Source organism: Phyllostomus hastatus, unplaced genomic scaffold (genome assembly GCF_019186645.2).
Source record: "Phyllostomus hastatus isolate PE091 unplaced genomic scaffold, TTU_PhHast_1.1 phas_contig_150, whole genome shotgun sequence".
Classification (NCBI taxonomy): domain Eukaryota; kingdom Metazoa; phylum Chordata; class Mammalia; order Chiroptera; family Phyllostomidae; genus Phyllostomus; species Phyllostomus hastatus.
In genome coordinates, this window is record NW_025333611.1 from 19403123 (window position 1) to 19426222 (window position 23100).

At 51.3% G+C, this 23100-nt stretch overlaps 1 protein-coding gene across 1 annotated transcript in view; it reads left to right on the forward strand.

Annotated features, from left to right (window-relative positions):
- The window catches only part of CCDC69 (coiled-coil domain containing 69), a 32361-nt gene continuing 9261 nt past the window's right edge, over positions 1-23100 (forward strand). Inside the window, exons 1-5 of the mRNA XM_045822720.1 lie at positions 1-72; positions 2366-2560; positions 17627-17696; positions 19999-20105; positions 20611-20698. Of these exons, the coding sequence (XP_045678676.1) occupies positions 1-72; positions 2366-2560; positions 17627-17696; positions 19999-20105; positions 20611-20698 (532 nt within the window). The remainder of the gene's footprint in view (positions 73-2365; positions 2561-17626; positions 17697-19998; positions 20106-20610; positions 20699-23100) is intronic.

A 23100-nucleotide genomic window follows, 5' to 3' on the forward strand; every position in this document is an offset into this window, starting at 1 on the left:
ATGGCTGCATACAGGACAGTGTCGAATATTGCAGTGAAGCAGAGCCCACTGCCCCTGTGCTGGACATGCAGTGTGAGCCAAAGCTAGCTTCACTTGTGTTAAGTCACTGAGATGTCTATGCTTTTCATTACTGCAGCAAAACCTAACCTAACCCAACTGGTACATCAACCACTGAAAATCTCAAAGTTCATTAGCAACATATTCAAAGTCAAGTCACTAAGGCAAACAAACAACCCCCAAAAAACTCCTTAGAGTTATTTTCTCAGGCAGAAACTTTGAAGCACATAATCAAAAAAGCAAGTTGTATGAACGTGGGAACTTGAGACTAGTCTCCCACAAAGCTCAGGGAAGCTGGAGGCCAGACCACTTGAGAAAAGGGCTCCGGGAACAGAATAACCTTCCTAGTTCCCACACACCAGCCCAGATTATTGATTTCCATTGTTAACGTTACAATTTGAGAACAATTTAGAAACTTCAGCCTTTCAATGTTTAGGTGGGGAACTCTCCAAAAGGAAAAACAACTGGTTCAAGATGACCTCTCCACATTTTGCCATTTTCCTTGCTTTTCTACCTAGCTAATTCACGGTCATTTATTTCTTTGGCATTTCACAGACTTACCCATGGCTTCCTGGTGAAAAACTAGCCTCAGTCTCATGCATGGGTTTAAAAATCATATTTTAAAAAAATCTTTCTATTATTACAATACTAATTCCCATTGTAATTCTTTACAATGGTAATAAGTACATACTCATTTTTTAGTATAAGAAAATGAAAATAATTTTAAACACCCAAAACTTACCATCCAGAGGTAGTCACTAATGATTTTTTCAATAAGAATGAATTTGTTACATTTTATAATGTGTAAAACATTTATCCTCATCAGTATTTTTGCTGGTTACATGACATTCTATCTTTATGGATAAATGATAATTTATTTAACCAAGTTTCATTTCTTGGATGTTGTGGTTGTTTCGGTTTTTGGCTTGTTTGTTGGTTTTGGTTTTGATTAAATCACAAGCACTGCTTCAAGAAACATTGCTAATTTAAGAAGACACTCTTTCCTTAATATCTGTTTAGCCCGCCCTACATGTGGCTCTCAAACTTTAGCATGGGCCAGAATTACTGGGAGGGCTTGGGAAGCTACAGGTTGCTGAGACCCAGCCCCAGAGTTTAGCATCTGCAGGTCTGGGTAGGGCCTGAGAATTTGTATTTCTAACAAAGTTCCCCAGTTGTGCTGATGCTGCAGATTTGGGACCACATTTTGTGAACCACCATCCTGTGTTACTCACACTTCCAAGAACCTAACACCACCTGTGTCCTTGGTTTTCGTTATTAGATAGCCTGTTGCAACTGGTCTTACACTCTGTGCAGGGGGAAGTTCTTTTGTGGTCTCCTGTTTTTTCCCCACTCTCGACTGCAAGTCCCTTTCATCACCACACCTTTCCAAGTGTCTTCTGGGCCTTCTGTGGTTTCCCAATACACACACAGACATGCCTGCACACTGATTTTCAAAGTTAGGTGTCTTTTTCCCGTATTGCCACTCCTAGCAACCTCAGCGGGTAACACAGTGAGGGCAGATAAAAAGCCTTTTTCCCCCCGGGCCCTGGCACTTTATGTTCCGTATTCCCACTGCGTATGCCTGCCTGCCTCACGAAGTTGTTGGGTTTTTTTTTTTTTCTCATTGTTCTTCAATGTTTAATTGGCTTATACATTTTTTTACTTTTTAAACATCTTTATTATATTTTTCCCATTACCGTTTAGTCCCCTTATACCCCGCTCCCACGAAGTTGTTCTTAGGGACATCACTGATCCAAAACAGATAGAGTCGAATATCACAGACGCTCGTGAGCTGCAAAGAGCTCTCCACCCACAAGTGAGGGCACATTGCAAGCAAACTTAATATTATTATGCATTTGTAAGGAGATGGTTTAAAGCTTAGGTTCTGGGGTTAACACTGGGTCATACCTGGGCTCTGGTAGTTACTAGCTATGTGAGCTTAGGCCAATCACATCTTTGAGCCTCACCTGTAAAATGGAGGCAATAACACCTCTGTTGCAAGGAGATGACAAAAAATAGAAATAATATGTATGAAGAAGCAGGGACAGACACAGCCCTCAATAAATGGCAGCTGTTATGTTGAATTTTTAAAAATTGTTTTCATTTTTTCCTGCCGTTTTCTCTGCTGAGGACCCAGAAAAGCATCCATTGCTCGTAGGGATCCTTTCCGCTCTGGCCGGGGCTTCCTATCATTTACATTTACAAGAATTCTTTCTAGTCACCTGCCTCGAGCGGTGGAGCTGCGAACCCCACGGGCTTCTCAAGGTCCCGCTCTTCGGATATTTACGGCGCGCGGCCGCGCCGCTAGGGCTCAAGTCTGCGCTTTCAGGTTCAGTTTCATGGTCTCGCCGGCAGCCCTGGCCGGCAGGCGCGGACCCAGCCGCGGGGCCCGGACGGCAGGGCCCTCTGGGGGCCCCGGAGTTGGGAGGCGGCGTCCGGGAGCCCCCGGAGGAGAATGGGTTGCAGACACAGCAGGCTGAGCTGCTGCAAAGCCCCCCAAAAGGTAAAGGGCGCCGGCCGAGAAGTTTGCCTTCGGAAGGGAAGGGAAGTGTGGAGCGGCTCTGCTGCAGGGGATCCTCGGCCCCGCGGGCTCGCTCCGGGCAGCCCGGGGCGCCGGGCGGAGAACTGCGAGAGGCCGGCACAGAGGGAGGCGGGGAAGGCTCCGCCGGGCGGCGCTCTTGCCCCCGGCCCGGGGCTGAGCCACGCGGGGCAGCGGAGTTTACAAACACGGCCCCAGGGCCCGGGAAGGGCAGATACCTAATTCCCAATGCCAGAGTGAGGAAATCCCTAGTGCCTGTGGCAGATGCCCTTGTCCGGTCTGGGGCTGCTTGCTGTGTGGCCATGGACAAGTGACTTGACCTCCCCGGCCCTTCGGCTTTCCCACGTCTCCGAAGCAGACCCTCTCCAGGTCTGCTGCTCGCAGAGTGGTCCACGGATTCGCAGCATCCACATCACGTGGAGTCTGTTAGAAATGCAGAATCTCGGGCTCTGCCCCAGACTGCTTAAACAGACCCTGCTTTTTAACAAGAGGCTCAGGTGATTGATGACAGTAAGCTTTAAAGTTTGAGAATCGCTGATCTAGAGTCTCTTCAAGCCACGCGGGTGCTTGTGGACTGCCCCGGGGTGCGGTGGGGGTGGAGGAACTGGGAGGGGCCAAAGAGGGAGGAGACCTACAGCCTGCTCCCCTTCCCTCCCTTCGGATCCCCCAAGGGGCCTCAGAGCTGGGTTAGGACCCAGGAGACACTACTCAGGTTTCTTACAGTGGGACCAGCTGCCCCTTGGGGTCTGACAAGCCCAGAAGGTTCAGATCTTAGAGCCTGAAGGACAACCTCCTTAGGGGGCATCCTGAGGTGAGGAGGGAAAAGGGAGGACCCCTCAAGTCCTGGCCCTTTTTCCTCCTATTGCCTGCCCTCCAGCTAAATGGGAATAGGTGGTCCCATAAACTTGATAATCAGCCCCCTGGAAACCCTGACAGGACCCAAACTTTGAGAATATTTGGTCGTTTTTCATTGAATTTGAGCCTCTCTCTGTCCCTCTGTGCACCTGCTGTGCTTGTGCCCAAGCACAAGCTTTTTAGTCTGTTGGGCAGTCAGTGCTGTCCCCGCCCTGCTCCCTGTGTGGCCATGCCCCGTGCCTAGTCCGGGAAGATAAGTTTTGGTTCCAAGTACAAAACCTCCCCCGCTTTTCCTGGCTCCTCCTTTACTCCCAGTGCAAAAAAACCTCATCAAGCTCTGGCCCAGAAACCGTCACGTCTTCTTCCCTGGCTCCAGCAGGGAAACTGAGGCTTGGCTTCATCAGCAGAAGCACAGGGCCGGCTGACAGGGGTGGTGGGCAGACAGACCTGAGCCAGGCCTGAGCCTTGTAATCGAGCTGGCGATAGGTGGACATTGGTCCTGGGGTTGGGTCCTGGCTCTGCCACAAACATGATGTGTGACCCCAAGAAAACCCTGACCATCCTTACCATTCTCTGGGCCTCAGTTTCTCCTTCAATACAGAGAAGGGGGGGAATGCAGAATGGTTTCTAACAGTCTGAGAGTCTGTGTTCTGTCTACTTGTGTCAACCTCTCAGTCTGCAAAGTGGGCCAATGGTGAATTCCATCCGCACAGCGGTGGCAGGAGGCTGAAGGAGGGCCCTGTACCGGCCGGCCCTTCCACCGGCTGGAAGAGGAGACCACTGTGAGCGTGGGGTCCCGTGCCTCCTGGCCCTCCTGAGGGCCTTACCGCTGTCCCCGTCTGTCCTGGACCCCTGCCCCAAACTGTGAAGAGCAAGTAAAGTCAGCACAGACTACCCAAGTGAGCGGGGGGACCTTGGCGACCACCTGGGCTGAAGCGCCCAGTGTGCGGATGGAGGTGGACGCCTAGAGAAGGGAAGGGTCTTGACTGGTGTCACACAGAGTAACTGAGAGCAGAGCCTTGATATTCAGTCCCCCGGTCCAGGGTCCTTGGTCTCGGCACCTACCCTGCACTTTTGGTGGCTTCTTAATGATTCCAAAGCCCTTTGGCGTGAAAGCCTTCACCCTGTTGCCTCAGAGCAGCCTGGCCTGTCTTCCTCGCCCCGGCAATGCCAGGGCCCTGCCCCTGTAGGACAGGACTTGTAAGTCGATTTTGTTTAAAGTTCATGCCTGTTTCACATTCACACCCAGTCTCTCAGCCAGGTGCCAGCCCCAGAGCTCCTAAGCCCATCCCCAACGGGCTGCCAGTTCCCTGGTGGGGGGTGAGCGTGGAGAGTCTGAGGATGAGATGCACAAAAATGAGCTCAGACTAGAGGGGGACGGGTCACCACAACAGTGACTCAACCTGAGTGGCAGTTTACAGAGCGCTTACACACCCTGCTGAGCTCAGAGAGCCCTGGAAGTAAGGCTGAGTGGGCTGCAGCGTCTTCCCCACTTCACAGGTGAGGGACACGGGGCTTAGGGAGGAGTAATGTGTCCAAAGTCACAGAGCCAGCTGGTGGCAAAGCTGTGCGACTGAGCCTGGTCTTCTGCACGCCCTCTCCAGTGCTCATCACCTGGTACAGAGCAGGAGCTACGTAAATGTTTGCGTGAGTCGACGTGGGCCAAATAAGAGCCAGGCTAGGGCTTAGCCCAGCGTGTGAAAGGAGTAGCTCATTCGGCCTTGGAAGGCTTTTTGGATCGGTGGGGGAGCAGGGGAGGGGGGGAGATGCCTTGACTGTGTGTTGGAGGTTTAGTAGGAGTTACCCAGTCAAGGCGGAGAGAACAGCCTGAGCAAAGGCTGTGAACCGGAAAAAGGCTCAGTATGATGGGGCTTGTCATGGAGAGTGGAGGTGGCAGGTAGCAAGGAATGAGACCAGAGCTTTCAGTGGGGTCTACTCTGGCTAGGGACAGGGGCTTGACCACTAGGACTTCTCAGAGTCCCTCCGGGTTCAAGGATCTGAGGGTTTGCTGAGTTTGTTACAGTGCCTGGTGGTCTCAGCTGACCAGCTGTTCCAGACTCCTGAGAGGCCAAGTCACTGCCTTATGGGGACAGTTGAAATCCTGGTGAATGAACGTGTGGGGATCCCTCGCAGACCCGGGGTGCGCACTGAGGAACTATCTGCGTGACGTGGTCCTTCCTGTACCTGTCTTGGCCGAGACCATGGCTGATGTGGCCATGCCCCCTGGGAGGACTTTGGAGAAGGCCAGACAGACAGAGGAGGGGCCCTGGAAACAAATTTTCTGTAGACTCACCTGTAGGAGTGTGCAGGGCCTTCCTTCCCCGACAGGTTACCAGCCCCTCTGCAGGGAGGGGCACCTGGTACCTCATGGCCAACCCTCTGTGCAGGTGTCTGGTATGCCGTCTGAACTCCCAGTCCCAGGGCTTCTGCTCTGGCCACAGCCCCGTAGCCCTGAGCAGGCGGACAGAGGACCTGCGCAGCACTGCTCCCAAAGCAGGGCCTCGGGCAGCAGGCTCTCGATGGGTCAGTCTCTCAGCAGCCCTTCGTGATCATGTCCACGGAGCAGGCCAGGTGGGACAGAGGGAAAGACGCAGAAGGGAGTGACATGGAACAGCCTGCGTGGGTAGAAGTCAACTCAACCAGAGACACTGCAGGCAGGGGTTTTAGAGCTGGATTCACGTGGCCATGTATTAACTTGTCACGCGAGGCTCTGGGCTCTGTGCTGCTTCAGTCCTGGCTCCATCTGGATCCATCCAGTGACCGTGGAAGGACCTTGGCTTCTTCATGCCTCAGTTTCTTCATCTGTAAGATAAGCGTGATATTAGCTCCTGGCTCAAGGGTCGTTCCAAAGGTTCGATGAAAGAATGTGTTTAATAGCAGCCCTGATACACTGACTAGCAAGCGGCACACCCCTGATAAGAGGGAAATGTGGTAATGGCATAAGGGAAACATAGTCACACTCTAAGGACATCCCTGCCCAAACTGTACCCAAGGAAGGCAGGCAGAGATGTGGGAGCGGGGGAACATTAATGTCCTTGAAAGACCGTTGGGGTTGGAGGCCTGGAGGCTGGCCACTGCCTTCCAACCTCTGAAGTATTGCCGAGGGGCCTGAGAAACAGCCTTGTCCTCTGCTGCTCCAGAAGGTAGAACTGTGGTCAGTGAGGGGAAGCTAAAGGAAGCCTGATTCTACCTCTCATGAGGAAGAAGGGTAGTGAGTTCCCCATCTCTGGAGGAGTTCAAGTAGAGGTCAGATGATATTTTGGCAAGGATAGAAGAGGGGATGCAAGCTTTGGACTAGCAAATATTTAGGATTCCACTTCAAACATGTAATTATTCTGATTATTACATTGTTTGAGGCAGAATATCAAAATTTGGAAAAGTATAAAGAAATGGAGGAATCACTGTTAATCCCATCATTAAGAGATAGACTCTGTACATTTCAGTGTCATTCCTTTTCCTGCTGTGTAATACATGCCAGTGTGACTGTTTTACATGGTTGTGTTTCAGTTACTCAGCCTTGTGCTGGGGCATTCTCCCATGTTAAATAGTCCACACAGACATGATTTTGAATGGCTCCCTAATGTTCTGTGGCTGGCCTGTGACTTATTTAACCAGTTGGACACGTGGGTGTTGACATTACTCATGAGCATTCCTGTGTTTCACCCTAACTCTGGGCTAGTGCGCCTTTGCATTCGGAGGGGAGAGCTGGGGACGAGGGAAGGTATCCCGAGGGAGATGGCATGTTGGCTGGGTCTGGAGGTGGATGGACTTGACCTTGTGCTAGGGCGAGTGGGGTACGTGACAGGCCATGCCCGTAACACCTGCTTAGTAGGAGTGGGGCAAATCTGACCGTGTAACTCAGCGTGCCAAGGGCGGGGCGGTGAGGGGCTGGGAAAGGAAGCTGCCTTCCTGGGGGCTGCGCCCTCTGCCGCAGACACCGCAGGGACGTGGGTGAGTACGCGGCCTCCGAGCGGTTTGTGCCCAGCCTGAAAAATAATCCCCCCAAATCCTCCCCGCTAACCCGGATACAGGCTTCCACACGTATGCACCCTGAAACCTTGGGAGGTTGAACCGGATTTCTGTGCTATGAAGGAACGCCTGTACCCTCGGTGACATCAAACCCATTAGAAAAGTTTCGGTCCTGTTTGCCTTGGAGATGCACCTTTGGTAACACCTTTTCTGCACGTGTACATGTTTTCAATTCTGTTCTTTCCCTTTGTAGTTGAATTCCCAGGCGGCTAGGGTAGGCGCCCTGGCCGCTTGCTGTGCCCCGGTCACCTAAGGACTTCATCTCTGCCCCCGCTGGTGTCGAGTTTGGGGCCCGTGCTTCACGGCAGCACTTGTGTTTGTTTTGTGTTTGTTGTTGTCATTATAAAAAGGGCAGAAACGATAAAACTTCAAATTAGTGGCTGAGAGGCCGGCAAGTCAGGATGGTGACGCCCCGGTGGGAGGGGCTGCCCCCTGACATCTCAGAGTCCCTAGGTCAGCTGGTGACAAGAGCCGGACTCAGCCTGGAAGGGAGCCCTGATGGGTATCAGTATCACATTCACGAACGGTCACGTTCAAACTGTCCGTCACCTGGGAGCCCTGGCCCGTGAAGCTCGGTTGGTTGGAGCATCGTCAGTAACCAAAGGGTTGCAGGCTCAGTTCCTGACCAGGGCTCACACCCAGGCTGCTGAGTCTGGGCACCAGCGTGGGTGCGTGCAGTGTCCGGTCCGGACATGCCCGATCCTCGGGCCAGGTGCTGGTCCCCAGTCTGGGCGCAAACGGGAGGCTTCTCTCTCACCTTGATGTTGTTTTCCCCTCCTTCTCTCCCTTCCTCTCTCTCTGAAAAAGCGATGAAAAAATGTCCTCAGGTGAGGATTTTTTAAAAATCAACTTGGAAAGAGTAGGGGACCCCCCCACAAAAGGAAGAGTCTGAACAGATGACCCGAGTCCTGGCTCTGATATTTTGGGGTGCACTGGGGGTTTCCACCCCCTGTACTTTGTCCTCTCAGTGTCCCCCACCCTCAGGGCACTGTGCGCCTTCCTGGGTAACCTGAGGGGACAGGGCCCGACAGGGAGCAGGACTGGCAGTGAGTGGAGGGAAGCGGCCATGAGCCCACTGTGGGGCGGGGGGCAGGGGAGGAGACGAGAAGGAGCAGAGAAGATCCACCCGTCTTCACCGCAGATGGGTCTAAATCTGTCTGTTACCCGAAGACCAGCCATCCTTCTCCCGGCAAGTGAATTCTAATCCCTAAAAATCATTTATCATGTGTCACTTTTTTGTTGTCAAATCTGAATCTTCCAGAACAACTAGGCCAAATGCCATACAATGCATAAAACATCCATCCCCGTCCACGCTCCCCCTCCCCCCAGGTAAGCCATGTACAGACTGACCTACTTTCAGCGTGTCTTCCCCCAGAGGTGGAGTTCTTTGTCACTGAGAGTCTGTGAGCCCCGCAGGCCTCCCGGCCGGCTCCCCACTGCCCGGGCAGCCTGACCCCCTGCTCCCTCCTGGAGGAAGCAGCCTGGCGGCAGACAAGTCACCTGTGCTGGGTGAAGAGCGCCCCTCCGACGCTCCTGTTCGCCCGGAGCCTGTAAATATGACCTCATTTGAAACGGGCTTTGTGGGTATGAGCCAGGTGAGGTGAGATCGTACTGGACCACAGGGCCCAGCTGCAGCCTCTGCAGGAACAAGAGCCCTGGAATGCGAGCCAGGAGTGGGCCCCACTGCTGCCTCTGTCCCCAGCGGGCTGTGAGTGGGCACGCCGTCTCTGGGCCTCGCTTTCCCATCGACCGAACGGCCACCTCGGCCGCGTGGCAGTGCCAAGAGAGGCATTTTTTTTCCTGTTAGTGTCTTTGTACAGATAGAACTTGAATACACTATTGTTTTAAGCATTTTCAGGATTCAAGTAAAACCAAAATTGACCATAATTTAAGTAGTCCTTCCTTTAGAAATGATGACTGTCATCCATTTGCACTTGTCTAGGTGTGTTTTCCTGGACGTTTAGGTACCAATAGAAACCATTTACTTTGCATATTGATATTCTACCAACCTTACCATCCCTTTTTTAAGAAAATCCTCACCTGAGGACATGCTTATTGATTTGAGAGAAGGGGCAAGATAGGGAGATAGACAAGGAGAGAAACATCCACCTGAGAGAAAAACATTGACCAGTTGCCTCTCAAACATTCCGTGACTGGGGACTGAACCCACAACCTAGGCATGTGCCCTGACTGGGGATTGAACCCACAACCTTTTGGTTTATGGAACAACACCCCAACCGACTGAGCCACACTGGCCAGAGCAACTTTTCCATCTTTGTATGTAAAGATCTGCTGTGTGTTTTCAAACATGGGAATAACATCGGACGGTGCTCCATGTATCAAGCCAGTTATGGACGTGAGGCCAGTTTCCGGTGTTTCCCTACAACAAATGGCCCTTCCCTGAGCATCGTGTGGGCGCCATCATGCTCACTGTTGGCTGCCGGGCTCTCTCTGCCAGCAGTGCCGTTGCAGGGAGGTGAGCATGCTTGTGGAACTTGGAAGGTGGCCACTGAGCTGTCATCCTCTGCTCTAGGCCCTCCCTTTTAGTGCCTCCCTACGGGGTTGCTCCAGGACAGGGGGTCAGGGCGAGGGCTCAGGACCCCCACCCAGGCCCTCCTGACTAGGCCCCACCATGCCTGTCCTTCGGAGGAGCTGTCTTCGTGCAGGGCTGACAGCTGAGTGCACTGCACCGCCAGCCCTGGCCTGCCCAAGTGAACACCAGGATTGACAGAGAGCGAGGTGTTAGGACGACCTCACCCTGCCCCTTCTTCCGCACCCACAGCGCATCAAGACCCAGAGGGCTCTGACCTACCCATTGCCCACCCCCTGCCACGTAAAGGAGGAAGCAGAAGCCCAGAGAGGGGAGGATACTCCCCAAGGTCACACAGTAAGCAAGTGGCAAGCCAAGGCCTCAACCCTGGACTCCCAAGGGAGTTTGCCGTCGGGCTGGGGAGTCAGGTCAGTATTTGGCAGTGTATCTTTGACCTCGTCTACCCCTGCCACTGACCTCATTTTCTGTCCTGCTCCTTCAGAGTCCTTTTGCCTGCCAGGCTGACCCAAATGCCAGAAATGGTGCCAAGTCTTTTGCCAGCTCCTGGCCCTTTAAGGCGATTGGAACTGGCAGGCACCCCGGGAAGCTGATAGGGGACAGGAAAAGGTGGGCTCCAGGGAGGAAGCAGAAGAATATGGTCTATTGAAGAGCCCTTCACTAGGCCTCAGCCTGTTCATGTGTGAACTTGGGGTTGGGCCCTGCACACAAGGCCTTCACAGCCGTGTGCCCTGATCTGGCTCAGCAGGTGCCTCAGAGGGCGTGGTTCTGTCCTCCCCTGACCTCTCCCTCATCAGCCAATCAGACAGGCAGGAGCAGTGGAGACCACATCCGCCCAGCCCCCCATTCGGGGTGCTCTGGGGGTACCACAGGTGTTCCCACAACAGGCGGTGCCCCCAGCACAGCTGAGTGGTACAGCCTGGCGTGCTTTCCTTTACGTGGGTGGTGTAGCCACATTGGTCTGCCCCCTCAGACAGGCAGTGGGGGATGCTGATGCCACACTGTGTAACAGAAGGCGTTGAACCAAATCTTAAGCATCCCTGACAATGTGAAAATGCAAATCAAATTCAGGCATTGCTTTGGCAAAATTCTTCTGCCCGTCTTAGAGGTGGGGAAACTGAGGCCTGTGTTTACGGCGTTCTTCTGTCTGAGCCTCTGTCATCTGGGTGTGAACACTAACATTTCTCAACAGCCCTGAGCATTTAGGCCCTGCCTTTCCTCCGCCCAAGGCCCTGGAGGGGGCCCCTGGGGCCTCCACCCCCACCTCCTTCCTGCCTCTACCCTCAGCCAATGGGCTCTGACTGTGGTTGCTCAGATCCTGAAACTGATGGGGCACTGGCCCCACCCACACTGAGTCCTGACACCGGAAAGGCAGCTCTGATGTTGCAGTGGGGTGTGACCTGAGTCCCTGGCGGCTCAAAATCACCCGGCCCCTACGCATTGAGCTGCTTGGATCAGTCTGGTACGTGCACTAAGGAAACGGAAGGGCCTCCAGGCTCCACCTTGATTCTGGATTCTCATTAAGCCTCTGCTCCCCTGGCCTCACGTTTTCCATCTGGAAATAGGAGGTGGGGATTGGAATAGACTGACCTCAGGGGTCCTTGCAACCCTGTCTTCTGGGTCAAGATGGATGTGATGGAACTGCGCCAAGGGAAGCCAGGGCTGTGGTTTTATGGGGACAGGGAAGGACCTAGGTGAATTCTCAACGTGGCTTCAGTAAGTAAATTCTGTAAGCTAAGCCGGATCACTGAGGACATAAATCAAAGCACTCCCTCAGAAATGCACAAAGCCTCGAAGTCCCACAAAGGGGGTGGAGTTGTGGTCCCTGTAGCAAGGTTAGGCCGGTCAGTGTCTTCAGGAGAGGCTGAGCCGTCCTTAGGGCTACTCTCGGCTTCCGTCGAGTAGGGTTCCCGAGGTAAGGAAGAGCTAGGCAGTTTCTGCCTTACTCATTCTTTCCCGGTGAGGCCTGGGATTCGAGGGAAGTGGAGGAGTCTCCCCCGGAGTGTACAACTATGGAAATTCACCCAAAGTGCAGCATAGCACTCAACAGAGCCCTCCGAGGCTCTGTTAATGCAGGTGGTTGTTACGCCCCATCTGCACTAGCTAAACACTTCATGCTCACCAGAAATCTTTACTTGCTGAGCATCAGGGATACCTTGTAGAATTATAGACTGTTGGAGCTGAGGGTTCTCTGAGTTCCCTTGGTTCAACATGCAAAATGAAGTTTGCCTCTCCTTGTATGCTACCAGTGATGGGGAGCTCACTATCACCACCATATACCGCCCTCTAATGAGGCAGCCTACTTCCGTTTGGGAGAGTTCTGAAATCCTTCTTCATGCTGAAGTGAAACTTCTTGAACCTCCTAGTCCTTGGCACAACCCTGCTCTCCAAGACTGTGGACCACAGGCTAGAAGTTGCTGCTGTTCTGCAGAGATTTGAAAAGAGTTGCCACGGTTGTTTGACTGTTCTTGAGACTGACCAACTGTTGTTCTGCTAACGGTCCCTCCTATAATTTGGCCTGGAGTCTCCTTCCACGTCCTGTCGGCTCCTCTTGGACGCATTCCGATTGGTCAGTTTACCCTCCAGAGTGCGAACCTATTCTAGGGGGCCTTGCCAGGCCCCATCTGAACTTGTCTGGCTTCTCCCGAGCTCGGGCCACTGTCCTCCCACTGTGTCTGGCTCTGTGTTCACTTTGGGCAACCGAGTCCCACTCAGACCAGGTTAGCTTCAGGCCGAAGACAGGGCAGGGCTCTGGTCTGCTCGACAACTAGGACCTGGGCCCCAGAACTGCACGTGTCACCAAGATACAGGCGTCCTTCTTAGCTGAAGGGCCGCCCTGGCGTCCAGAAGGACGAGGAGAACATCTGTTCCAACCCAGACCCATCACAGATGTGAAACAGGTCCAGAGAGAGAAATGGACTTCCCTAAAGCTGCAGAACAAAGCTGGAACCCGGGTTCCAGCTGCCATCCCTTTTCCAGAGCTCAGTCTAGATGTCCCACCCCTGTCCTCAGCCTCCCCCGGCTCTTGGCTTTTGGACGGGAAATTGTCGTCTCCCTCCCAGGTCCCGTCCTCTCCCACTGCAGGGCGAACTCTGTTCCATGACCTCTGTGGAGGAAGTGGTCAGGCTCCACCTGGGGATTTTTCCATGCAGTGGTTGCTTATCAGTGCCTACTCAGTTCTGGGCAATGTATCCTCAGGTTTTAATGAGCACCTGAGTCACCAAGAGATTGGAGGTTGGAGCCTCCCAGCACACACACTGCCCCCAGATTCTTAGGTCTAGAACGGGGCCTAGGGAGTCCAGTTAAGCCAGCGCACCATGTGGTTCTAGTACAGCAGGCCCGTGGGCCACATGCCTGCAAATACTGCTCTGGGCATCCTGACGGGGCAAATCCACAGTGGGCTTTGCAAATGGTCCCTGTCCTCTGGGAGCCCCCTGGACTCCAAGAGAAACACAGGTGACCAGCTGGGGCCTCACATGGGTGTCTGCGTGGGCCTGGAGGCTGGAGCTGGTGGGAGCTGCCTCAGTCCTGGGGAGAGATGGAGGAGAAACGGTGTGTGAGCTGGGCCCGGCAGCCTGAGGAATTGCCGCCTGTGCAGGCAGGCGTTTCATTGCCCTGCGCTGTGTGCCTCCTCGCAGATGTTGCGTTTTTACAAACTGAAGGCAACGCCCTCCACCAGGACAAAGGTTCGACTTGCTTGATTGTGGTGGCCTGGAACCAAACCCCGCTCTCCGAGGGGTGCCCGTGAGCCAGGCCGGGGCATCTTTGGCAGCATGGGATGGCCATGAACACATGGATGCACGTGCTGGGGCTCAGCAGGGTGTTTTGGTTTGGTTTTGGCCAAGTTGCCCACATTTTTAGGAAAGTTATACTATTCCATGTTGGCCGTGGTGCAGTGAAACTGGCCTTGTGGGCTGTGAGTAGGTGAGCTCATTGGTGCAGCATTTCTGGAGGGTAGAACAAGTGCTTTTAGATGTGTAAAAAACTCTCATACATCAGTGCATTAACTAAAGCATAATTTGGGAATTGAAAAATGGAAATAATCTAAATAATCGACAGTAGATTATTGATTAAATTCATCCATAAGGACGTAATACTGAAGTCAGTAAAATTAATGTTTTTTATAGGATATTTAATGCCATGTAGTAAATGTTCATAATATACTTGAAAAATTAAGATATAAGAAAATAATGTAATATTCCAATACTGAATATATGTGTATGTGTATATATATACACATATATATTGCTGCCACTACAATTAGAAAAAGATGCTTACAAATATTCAAATATTAAGAAAATGGGCTCCAAAGTATATAAAGGACTCACATAACTCAATAATAAAAATAAGTAAATAGCCCAATTAAAAAACGGGCAGAGGATGTGAACAGACACCTTTCCAAGGAGGACATACAGATAGCTGGCAAGCGTGGGAAAAGATGCTCAGCATCACTGATTATCGGGGTGCCAGTCAAAACCACAGCGAGGTATTACCTCATACCTGTTAGACTGGCCATTCCCAGGAAGAGAAGAAAGCACCAGTGTTGGAGAGGAGGTGGAGGAAAGAAAACCCTGGTACACTGTTATGGGATTGTAAACTGGTGCAGCCAGCCACCATGGAAAACAGTACGGAGATTCCTCACAAAATTAAAGAACTACGAAACTGATCCAGCTATTCCGCTTCTGGGTGTTTATCCAGAGAACGCAAAAATTCCAACTCAGAAAGATACCTGCACCCTTATGATCACTGCAGCATGATTTACAATTGCCAAGATATGGAAACAACCTAAGTTTCCACTCATGGATAAATGGGTAAAGAAATTGGGGTGCATATATAGAATGGAGTCTACCTGGCCATTAAAAAAAATCTTGCCATTTGCGATAGCATGGATGGACCCTGAGGGTGTTGTGCTGAGTAAAATAAGTGAGACAGAGAAAGGTAAATACCGTAGGATTTTACTTACATGTGGAATCTGCAAAACAAAACAAATGCATAAACAAAGCAAAATTAAAAGCTCCTAGATAAAGAGAACAGGTTGGTGGTTACCAGAGGTGCAGGGGCCCCGGGGGGCGAAGTGGGGGAGGGGCCAAGTGCATGGCAATGGGTGCAAACTCGATTTACAGTGGTGGTCACTTAGTAGTGTGCACAGATATCCCATTTAAATGTGTACTCCTGACACTTACATAATGTTACCTGGACTCAAAAAAATAAAATGGGGAGGAGGAGGGAGGTAGTAAACTGAGGACAGACTGACGAGCCTAGAATGTCCTTCTGAAGGAGTGGTCCTGGGGGTGGTTTGGGCGGGATCTGGGGACTTGGGGGCAGGTGGCGTCCTGCCTATGACCCGGAAGCAGTTAGTGACGGAGAGTTCCCCCTTTCTATGGTGCTTCTCGGGAAGAAGAGGATTTCTCATGGGCTTTGTGATCTTACTTCGGGCAGCCTGAGGCCGAAGGCAGCCTGAGCAATCTCCAAAGCCCTGTGCAGTCTGTGTTCTTGCCGTCTTTTTCAAATATGAAGTGGCAAACTTAGGCCGTGCTTCGATCCTAGGATGTGCCAGGTGTTGCAGGTGCCTTATCTCATCTAACCCTTAAACCAACCTCAGGGGAAGCCAAGGCTTGGGGACATCATACAGCCACTCAGTGTCCGCTTTAGGATTTGAATCCAGATCCGGGCGACCCAAACTTCTTGCTCAGGCCACTCTAGTCTCTGACATCCAGAGGGCCATGGGTTAAAGCAGACCTCCTCGCTGCCGCTTCGCAAAGGAGGAAAGGGATTGGTCCAAGTTTGAGGAAGGGCCTTGACTGCGTTTAGGAATTCTCACTCCATGAAAACATTGCCCAGATTAGTGTAGCCAGTGGCGGCAACAGGGATGAGACAACCATTTATGTTTATCTCCCTCCTTCCTCCAGCCCAGGGTGGAGAGGCTGGCTCCTGTCACTTTCCCGATTCCTGTGTTGACAGCTTCCCTGGCTGGTGCCTGGGCTGGGCCCCTCCCTCTCCCCTGGGAAGGGCGGGCTGAGTCTTCATGGGGTGGACCGAGGACTCCGTTGTCAGCAACGCCTGGCCACTGAGCCCATTTGGGGCACCAGGGCCTGGGGGAGGCACCTGGCCTCCCTCAGTTTGGTGGGGGCTCACACCATGCCAGGAACAGAATGTTCTAGAAGCCTTCTCTTATCTTCCCTCCCCAACCAGAAGTAGGCTTTCTAGCAGCATTTCAGTGGTTCTTGAGTTCATGAAATTGTTAATAATTTTTATGCTAATAATTACTTTTTTACAATTTGATAAAGTTTTTCTTTTGCAGTGATTATTCACAATTGAACATTTTCACAGCCTTTTTATGGGCTGACTTATTTTTTCAAGTTTCCCAAAATGAGGTCTAGGTTATCTTTTTTATTACTTTTTAAAGACTATCTCGAGAAGTATACAAAGAGCTTACACTTTTTCCACCCCAATTCTGGCCCCGTGGTCAGTGCCAGGCCGGGACCGAATGTTCACCGCTCTGGGGTGAGACGGGAAAGTAAAAGGTGTGCGCATGTCCGCACCGTTCCGTGAGGATGTCGATCCACTCTCCTGGGAGAAGTGGCCTCGGGGCTGCCTTCCTGTATTTTGGAAGGTTAAAACATCCTCTATTTTATGAATCGAGAATGATAGTCTACCAATATCTTTTTCAGCATCCTTGCTCGTCAATCCATCTCAACTCTCCTACTAAAAATATTGCTCACCTGGGAAAACTGAAAATCTGGGCGCCACTGACCCTGTGGTGTAGGATGCCCTTTGCACCCACCAGTTCTGTCCTTTGGCGGATCCAACCAGCACCGACCGAGACTGGTTAGAGGGCCCACTAGGTGTGGCTCCAATACCTGACTCTGCCAGTTACCCCCTCATCGGCCTTGATGGAGTCCTAACCTGCCTTCTCATCTTTAAACTGGGAATATTCCCATTTCCCGGGATTGCTTTACAGATTAGACAAATAGTGCAGATACGACAGCATAGTGCCTGGTACATCCCGTTACAGTGTCTCACCCCAGGGGGCAAGGAAAGTACTTCTGCCTCCTTGTGATTGGTGGAGGAAGCAGCCCCTTCTAACGGGTAATAAGCAGGTAAAACCATGGCCTTGACTTCTGATGCTCTGCTCCCCACACCACAGAACTTTAGGGGAAACTTGGCTGGAAGCTGTGATGGCCGCAGGCCCTGAGAAGAAAGGGGAACTCTCTCTGAAGTGAAGGTTGGGAAGTACCTCAAGGTCATAACTACAGTGAGGGTAAAAGCCCAAGTCTGGCCAAGTCCTGGGATAAGGAAGGAGAGGGTAGGGAGGGCCCCGTGGTTTGTGGCAGGAGACAAACCACAGGAATCTAAAGAGTGCTCAGCCCACATCAGATTCTTCACACGGGTTTCCCTGGCCGTGACGCAAGGCCCTGCCCTGGGAACCCCCCCATGCAGAGGGAGTGCTGCCGTGGGGTGGGGAGGGAGGCAGCCTGCGGGGCTGGCACAGTCGGAAGTCCCACCTTGCCTTTGGAAGAGACCTGCTGCAGCATCTGTCCTCACAATGACCTCCCCCACCCTCTACCTCCACCTCATGGTTGTGCCATTTCTTCCAGAGACGCCAAGAACCAGATCAGCCGCCCAGACCAGAGCCCCAGGAACTGGGTCCCCCCAATGGGGACACAGGTGAGTAGCCTGCTCCATAAATACCTTCCATGAGGTTTTCTACTTTATAATTAACCAAGGTCATATATCTACTTAATTATCTCATGGGCTATTAGATAGGTCACATTAATAGGAGTATTGTGCCTGCAATCAGGGAGGTGATATTCCTGACCAGGGCTTTCCTGTTCCAGGCTGTTGATACCACACCTGGAGTGCTGAGTTTATTTCTGTAAAGTACATTTTCAGAGGAATCCAGAAAAAGTAGAAAGTGTACAAGGAAGAAAGGAAAAACAGACTTATGAGGGATCTGAAAACCAGGTCCTGTAAGGAACCGTTAAAGGAAAAGAGGATGTTTTACCTGGAAAGAAGATGTTGCAGTAAAAACACAGCAGTTCTGTCCAAGTGTCTAAAGTGCCCTCAATGGAGAAGAAAAGCCTTGTACGGTGTCAGCCCAAGGTCACGGCTAGGGCCTCAAGGTAGCAGGAACAGGCAGGCAGAATTCAGTCCAATCTCAAAGAATTTTTTGTGTGGTGGTTGGCTTGAAACCATCAGAACTGCCTAGTAATAGAATGAGTTCTGCACCTCCGAAAGTGTTTAATTACAGCCTGGAGGCGGTCAGGGATATTGTAGATGAAGTTCAAGTACCAGATAAGCAATTGGCCCAGAAATCAGAGTTTCTCTAGCCCGGCTGTACATAACAATTACCTGGGGAAACATCAAAGACACAGATCCTGGGGCCCCACCGCAGACCAGTGAAATCGGAATCTCTGGGAGTGGGGCTGGAGAACCTGCATTGTTAATGATGACGTCGTTTCTGAATAAGCTTCTCCCCACTGGGGACCAGTCTGCTACTGGTCTGGTGGACTCACACTCGGGGCCCTGCGCTCAGTGACCTGTGAGACGTGGGGCTCTCTGATCTTGGCCACTGCTGTCCACCAGGACCCAGGGCACTGACTCACTCTTCCTCTATCCAGATGGACTGGCCGGGGTCAGTGGTGACTTCTCGCTCAGTGGTCCCTGTTCCCACGTTTCTCACCATCCCCTTGGCCAGACCCCGCCTGGGGCGGTCTGTGATCATAACACCAACACGAATAACGATGCCAGCAGCACTGGTGTTGGCCTCTAACGCTGGTCTCGAGCCCTGGTGCACATTCAGAAGCCACGCGGTGGGCAGCAGAGAGCACCGAGCACTCCCGAGCGCCTGGCACACTCCCACGGCTCCTGGTGCGCCGTCTCGGGAGTGAGGTGGCAGTCAGCAGAGCTCGCTGCAGGGTCAGCTCGTGTGGCTTCATGGCCCTTCTCCCCACTGGTGGCCTGGGAGGTCTTGGGCAAATCGCCTAACTTCTCCGTCCCTCAGTTTCCTCGCCTGTGACGTGCGTGGGGTGGCTGTGAGAATTATGTGAGTGATACCTGTGAGGCAGTTGGAGCAGAGCAGGCATGGTCCTGGGCGTGCTGAGCTCTCAGTGGTCCATACCTGCTGCTGTTGTCTTCCTGTTGTCATTGTTTCTGGTTTAATTATCTCAGTAACCCCACGGGAAATGTACTGTTACTGTCCTGATTTCACATATTGAATAACTGAGGCACAGAGGGGATGGGTCGCTGCCTCAGGTCGCTCGCAGAGCCTGTCAGACTCCAAGTGGCATCAGCGGGGCCTGACTGGGATTTTTCTAAGCAAGGACCAGACTTCCTGTCTGTGTCTCCCTCCTGCTCACACAGCTCCTCACCCTCCGGCGGGGGAAATGCTAAAGTCGAGGGTCACTCACAGGCCCCTGCAGGTAAAGCCAAAGACAGAGAGGACCCCTTATCCACACCTCAGTAGGGAGAGGTGGGGACTGTGGCAAACGGGAGAGCCACGTGCTGGACAGGGTGGGAGATAGCTGCCCCCCGACCCCAGCTCCTGGTTGACACAAAGGCACACCCTGCAGCTCTCTGGCTTCTTCACAAAAGCTGGAAATCTGTGTTAAGTAAAAGCTGCCCAGTCACTAAACACCAGCAAGTAATTTTTTTTTGGGTGGGGGGAGTGTTGGGTAGTGCAAATGGGCTGAACCTGTCCTGTCAGTTACCAGCCCTGCTGTAGGCCCTGGAGGGCAACACGGGACCACGAGCTCCTGTACGGAAGGAGGTCTGCAAGGCCAGGGGTCAGGGGGCTGCCTGGGGAGACCCAGCCCCCGCTGAAACCACTCCTGAGGCCGAGATTAGGGTGCTGGGCCCCAGCCTCCCACTCTCTCTGCTGGTGTCATCACCCCACTTTGGGTCAGTGTGATCTTTGTTTATTCATTTATTTATTTATTTATTTTTATTATTTTTGCTTTCTCACCTATAGCCACAACTGTCCAGCTGTGTGCGTCGGAGGAGGCTGAGCAGCACCAGAAGGATATAACCAGGATTCTCCAGGAGCATGAGGAGGACAAGAAGAAATGGGCACAACAGGTAAGCCCCAAGCGCTCCCTTTTCCTCCTGCTCCACTCACCTTGCAAAATCCAAGAAAGAGGACCAGCTTTTGATGTTATTGTTGTGGTATCCATTGCTCCTTTTTCCAAGTAGGGAGTTCTTTATCCTTGAACAAATATCTGTAACTGCTTGCCTACGATTCATTGTATCCTGTGTGTGCACAGAAAGCTGGGGAAATGCTAACAAAGTAGAAGGGCTTCCTACCTTGAGCGGGCTTCAGAATTAGAAGACTCCTAAATCCCTTTCCACCTGGATAATTCCCTGGGACGCCCCCTCTAGGTCCTAGTGAAGGCAGTCAGCCACGCCTGCTGTGTCTGGGGGTCTTTCACCGCTATGAGCACGTTTCCATCAGTCTGACGGGGGGAGGGTGGGGGTCTCTGATCACCTGGCTCCACATAGCTCTAGTGGTCAGTGAATGCGTAAGTGAGGCCCTGATGCACCTGCACCTACTCAGCCTCACCCAGCTCTGCACCCCCACCCCCAGGTGGAGAAGGAGAGGGAACTAGAGCTCCGAGAGAAACTGGAGGAGCAGCGCAGAGTCCTGGAGGGAGAACATGAGGCAGCCCTGCAGGGTAAGGATGCAGATGCTGCTCTGAGGAGGGTGTGGGAGCGCCCTCCTTCCGTCCCATCTGCCAAGTTCATGGCTGCGGCAGTGGGGTGGGGCGGGGGGGGGCCACGGGCCCTGCCCTCCTACCTCTGGTTCACAAGCAGTAGGCTGTTTTATGGCTGGAATCCGCAGGATCCTTGGACTTGTTCTTTGGGGCATTGCTTTAAGCGTCTGACACCATGTCTTGTTCTACCTTAGTTGGGAGGTTTTTTCTTTTCCTTCTTAAAAGCAATTCATATTCCATAAAGGAAATTTGAAAAACCTAAACATATAGGAGACTTTTTTTTAAGATTTAATTATTTATTTTTAGAGAGGAAAAGGAGGGAGAAAGAGAGAGAAACATGAATGTGCGGTTGCTGGGGGCCGTGGCCTACAACCCTGGCATGTGCCCTGGCTGGGAATCGAACCTGCGATACTTATAGGAGACTTTTTTAATATTCACATTTCTTCCTCGCAATAATGACAGTGTGTACAATTTCTGATAGGTTGAAAATTTTTTTCAAATAGCTTTCTTTCCTCTTACATTACCAAATGTGGTCGTCATAGAAAATTTAGAATCTAAGGTTAAACAAAAAGATCTTACAACATTGCGGTTAGGATCTCGGGCTCTGCCGCCCTGGGTCTGCATCCCAGCTCTGCCACTCATCAGCCATGTGGCCTTGGAGAAGGTAGTCAGCTTCGTTCACAGGGCATTTAATTTAATTTAACTTTTACATGGATAGTATTTAGAACAGTGCCTGATATTTTGCAAGAGATTTAGCAAATAATTATTAGTGTTATTATTTTATTATTGAGAAAATTAAAAGTGTATGCAATTCCATTCGGAACTCAGTAGCTATCCCTTAGATGTAGGTCCCTTTCATTTTTTTTGTATATATCTAGAATATATATCTATACACACATACATACTTTGGGTGGAGAAGATGAATTGTTGTTTTACTTTGAACTGTATCAACAACTTGTCATTAAACTCTTGTGACATAAGTTTTAATGACAACGTAACCCTCTAGTGTGCACCCTTGTTCATTTAACCGGGCCCCTTAGGTTAGGCATTTAGGTACCTCTAGACTTTTGCCACTTCCTGCAATAGTGATGATACTTACATGTGTGTGAACCTGTTTTGTAAAATCTTGGCCATGTTCATCACAATTATCCATCCACCGCCATCCCCACTGTCCAGTTCCAGGACTCTCATCACCCGAAAAGTAACCCCTGACCTCACCAGTCACTCCACAGGCCCCGCTCCCTGACCCTCAGCCTTGGGCAACCACCAATCTGCTTTCTGTCTCAGGGCCTTGCCTATCCCGGACACTCGTGTAAATGGAAATGAGTGGATGGATTCCTCTCCTTCTGGCTCCCTTCCCTCAGCATGGTATTTCCAAGGCTCATCCAGACTGCAGCTGCATTTGCACTCCATTCCTTGGTTGTTGCTTTGTCCATTCTGCAAGTCACCCCACTCCTTTTTGTGGCTGAGTAATATTTCATAACTGTTGGCATGGACACACCACACTTTGTTTCCATTCACTAGTTGATGGGCACACGAGCTATCTCCACCCTTTGGCACTGGTCACTATGAATAGTGCCACTATTCAAGCACCTGCTTGAACACCTGCTTTCACTTCCCCCAGGTGTACACCCAGGAGTAGGATTGCAGGGTCAGACGGTAATGTTATGCTAGCCTTTTGAAGAAACTGCCAGCTGTTTTCCACAGTGGCTGCACCATCTTACATCCCCCCGGAAACGCACAAGGGTTCCGACTGCACCACGTCCTTGCCGATGCGTGTTGTTTTCTGTTGTTGTTGATACTATTATTATTTTTGTTATTTTTGCCATGTTATTGGGTACAAGGTGGTTTCTCATTGTGGTTTTGATTTGCATTTCCCTAAGACTAATTTCGCTGAGCATCATTTCATGTGTCTTTTGGCCATTTGTGTATCTTCTTTGGAAAAGTTTACATACATTTTTGATGCGATTGAAATTAACCTGGAAAATGTTATGCCAGTTCTCCCTGTAATCATCAGTATTCGCATGACCTTTCCCCAGAATTATTTATCTTTTAAAAAGATGACTACTTACAGGTAAAGTTTTGCTCTTTTCATTTAACATGGTATCAAACATGTTTCCATGTAATTATGCAGCTACTAAAATGTTTATGAAGTCAAGACCATTGCATGTGTGGTCCTCTTTAATTTCTCATGAGTCTAGACGTCTAGGTTTTAACTGCTACAAATAACACTGCACTGGACGTCTTTTGCACAAAGATGTGCCCGCATTTCACATGATGTCCTTAGATTCCCAGAAATGGCATAACTAGAACAGAGGTCTGAACAATGGTAAGAATCTTGAAACATATTGCAACATCGGCAC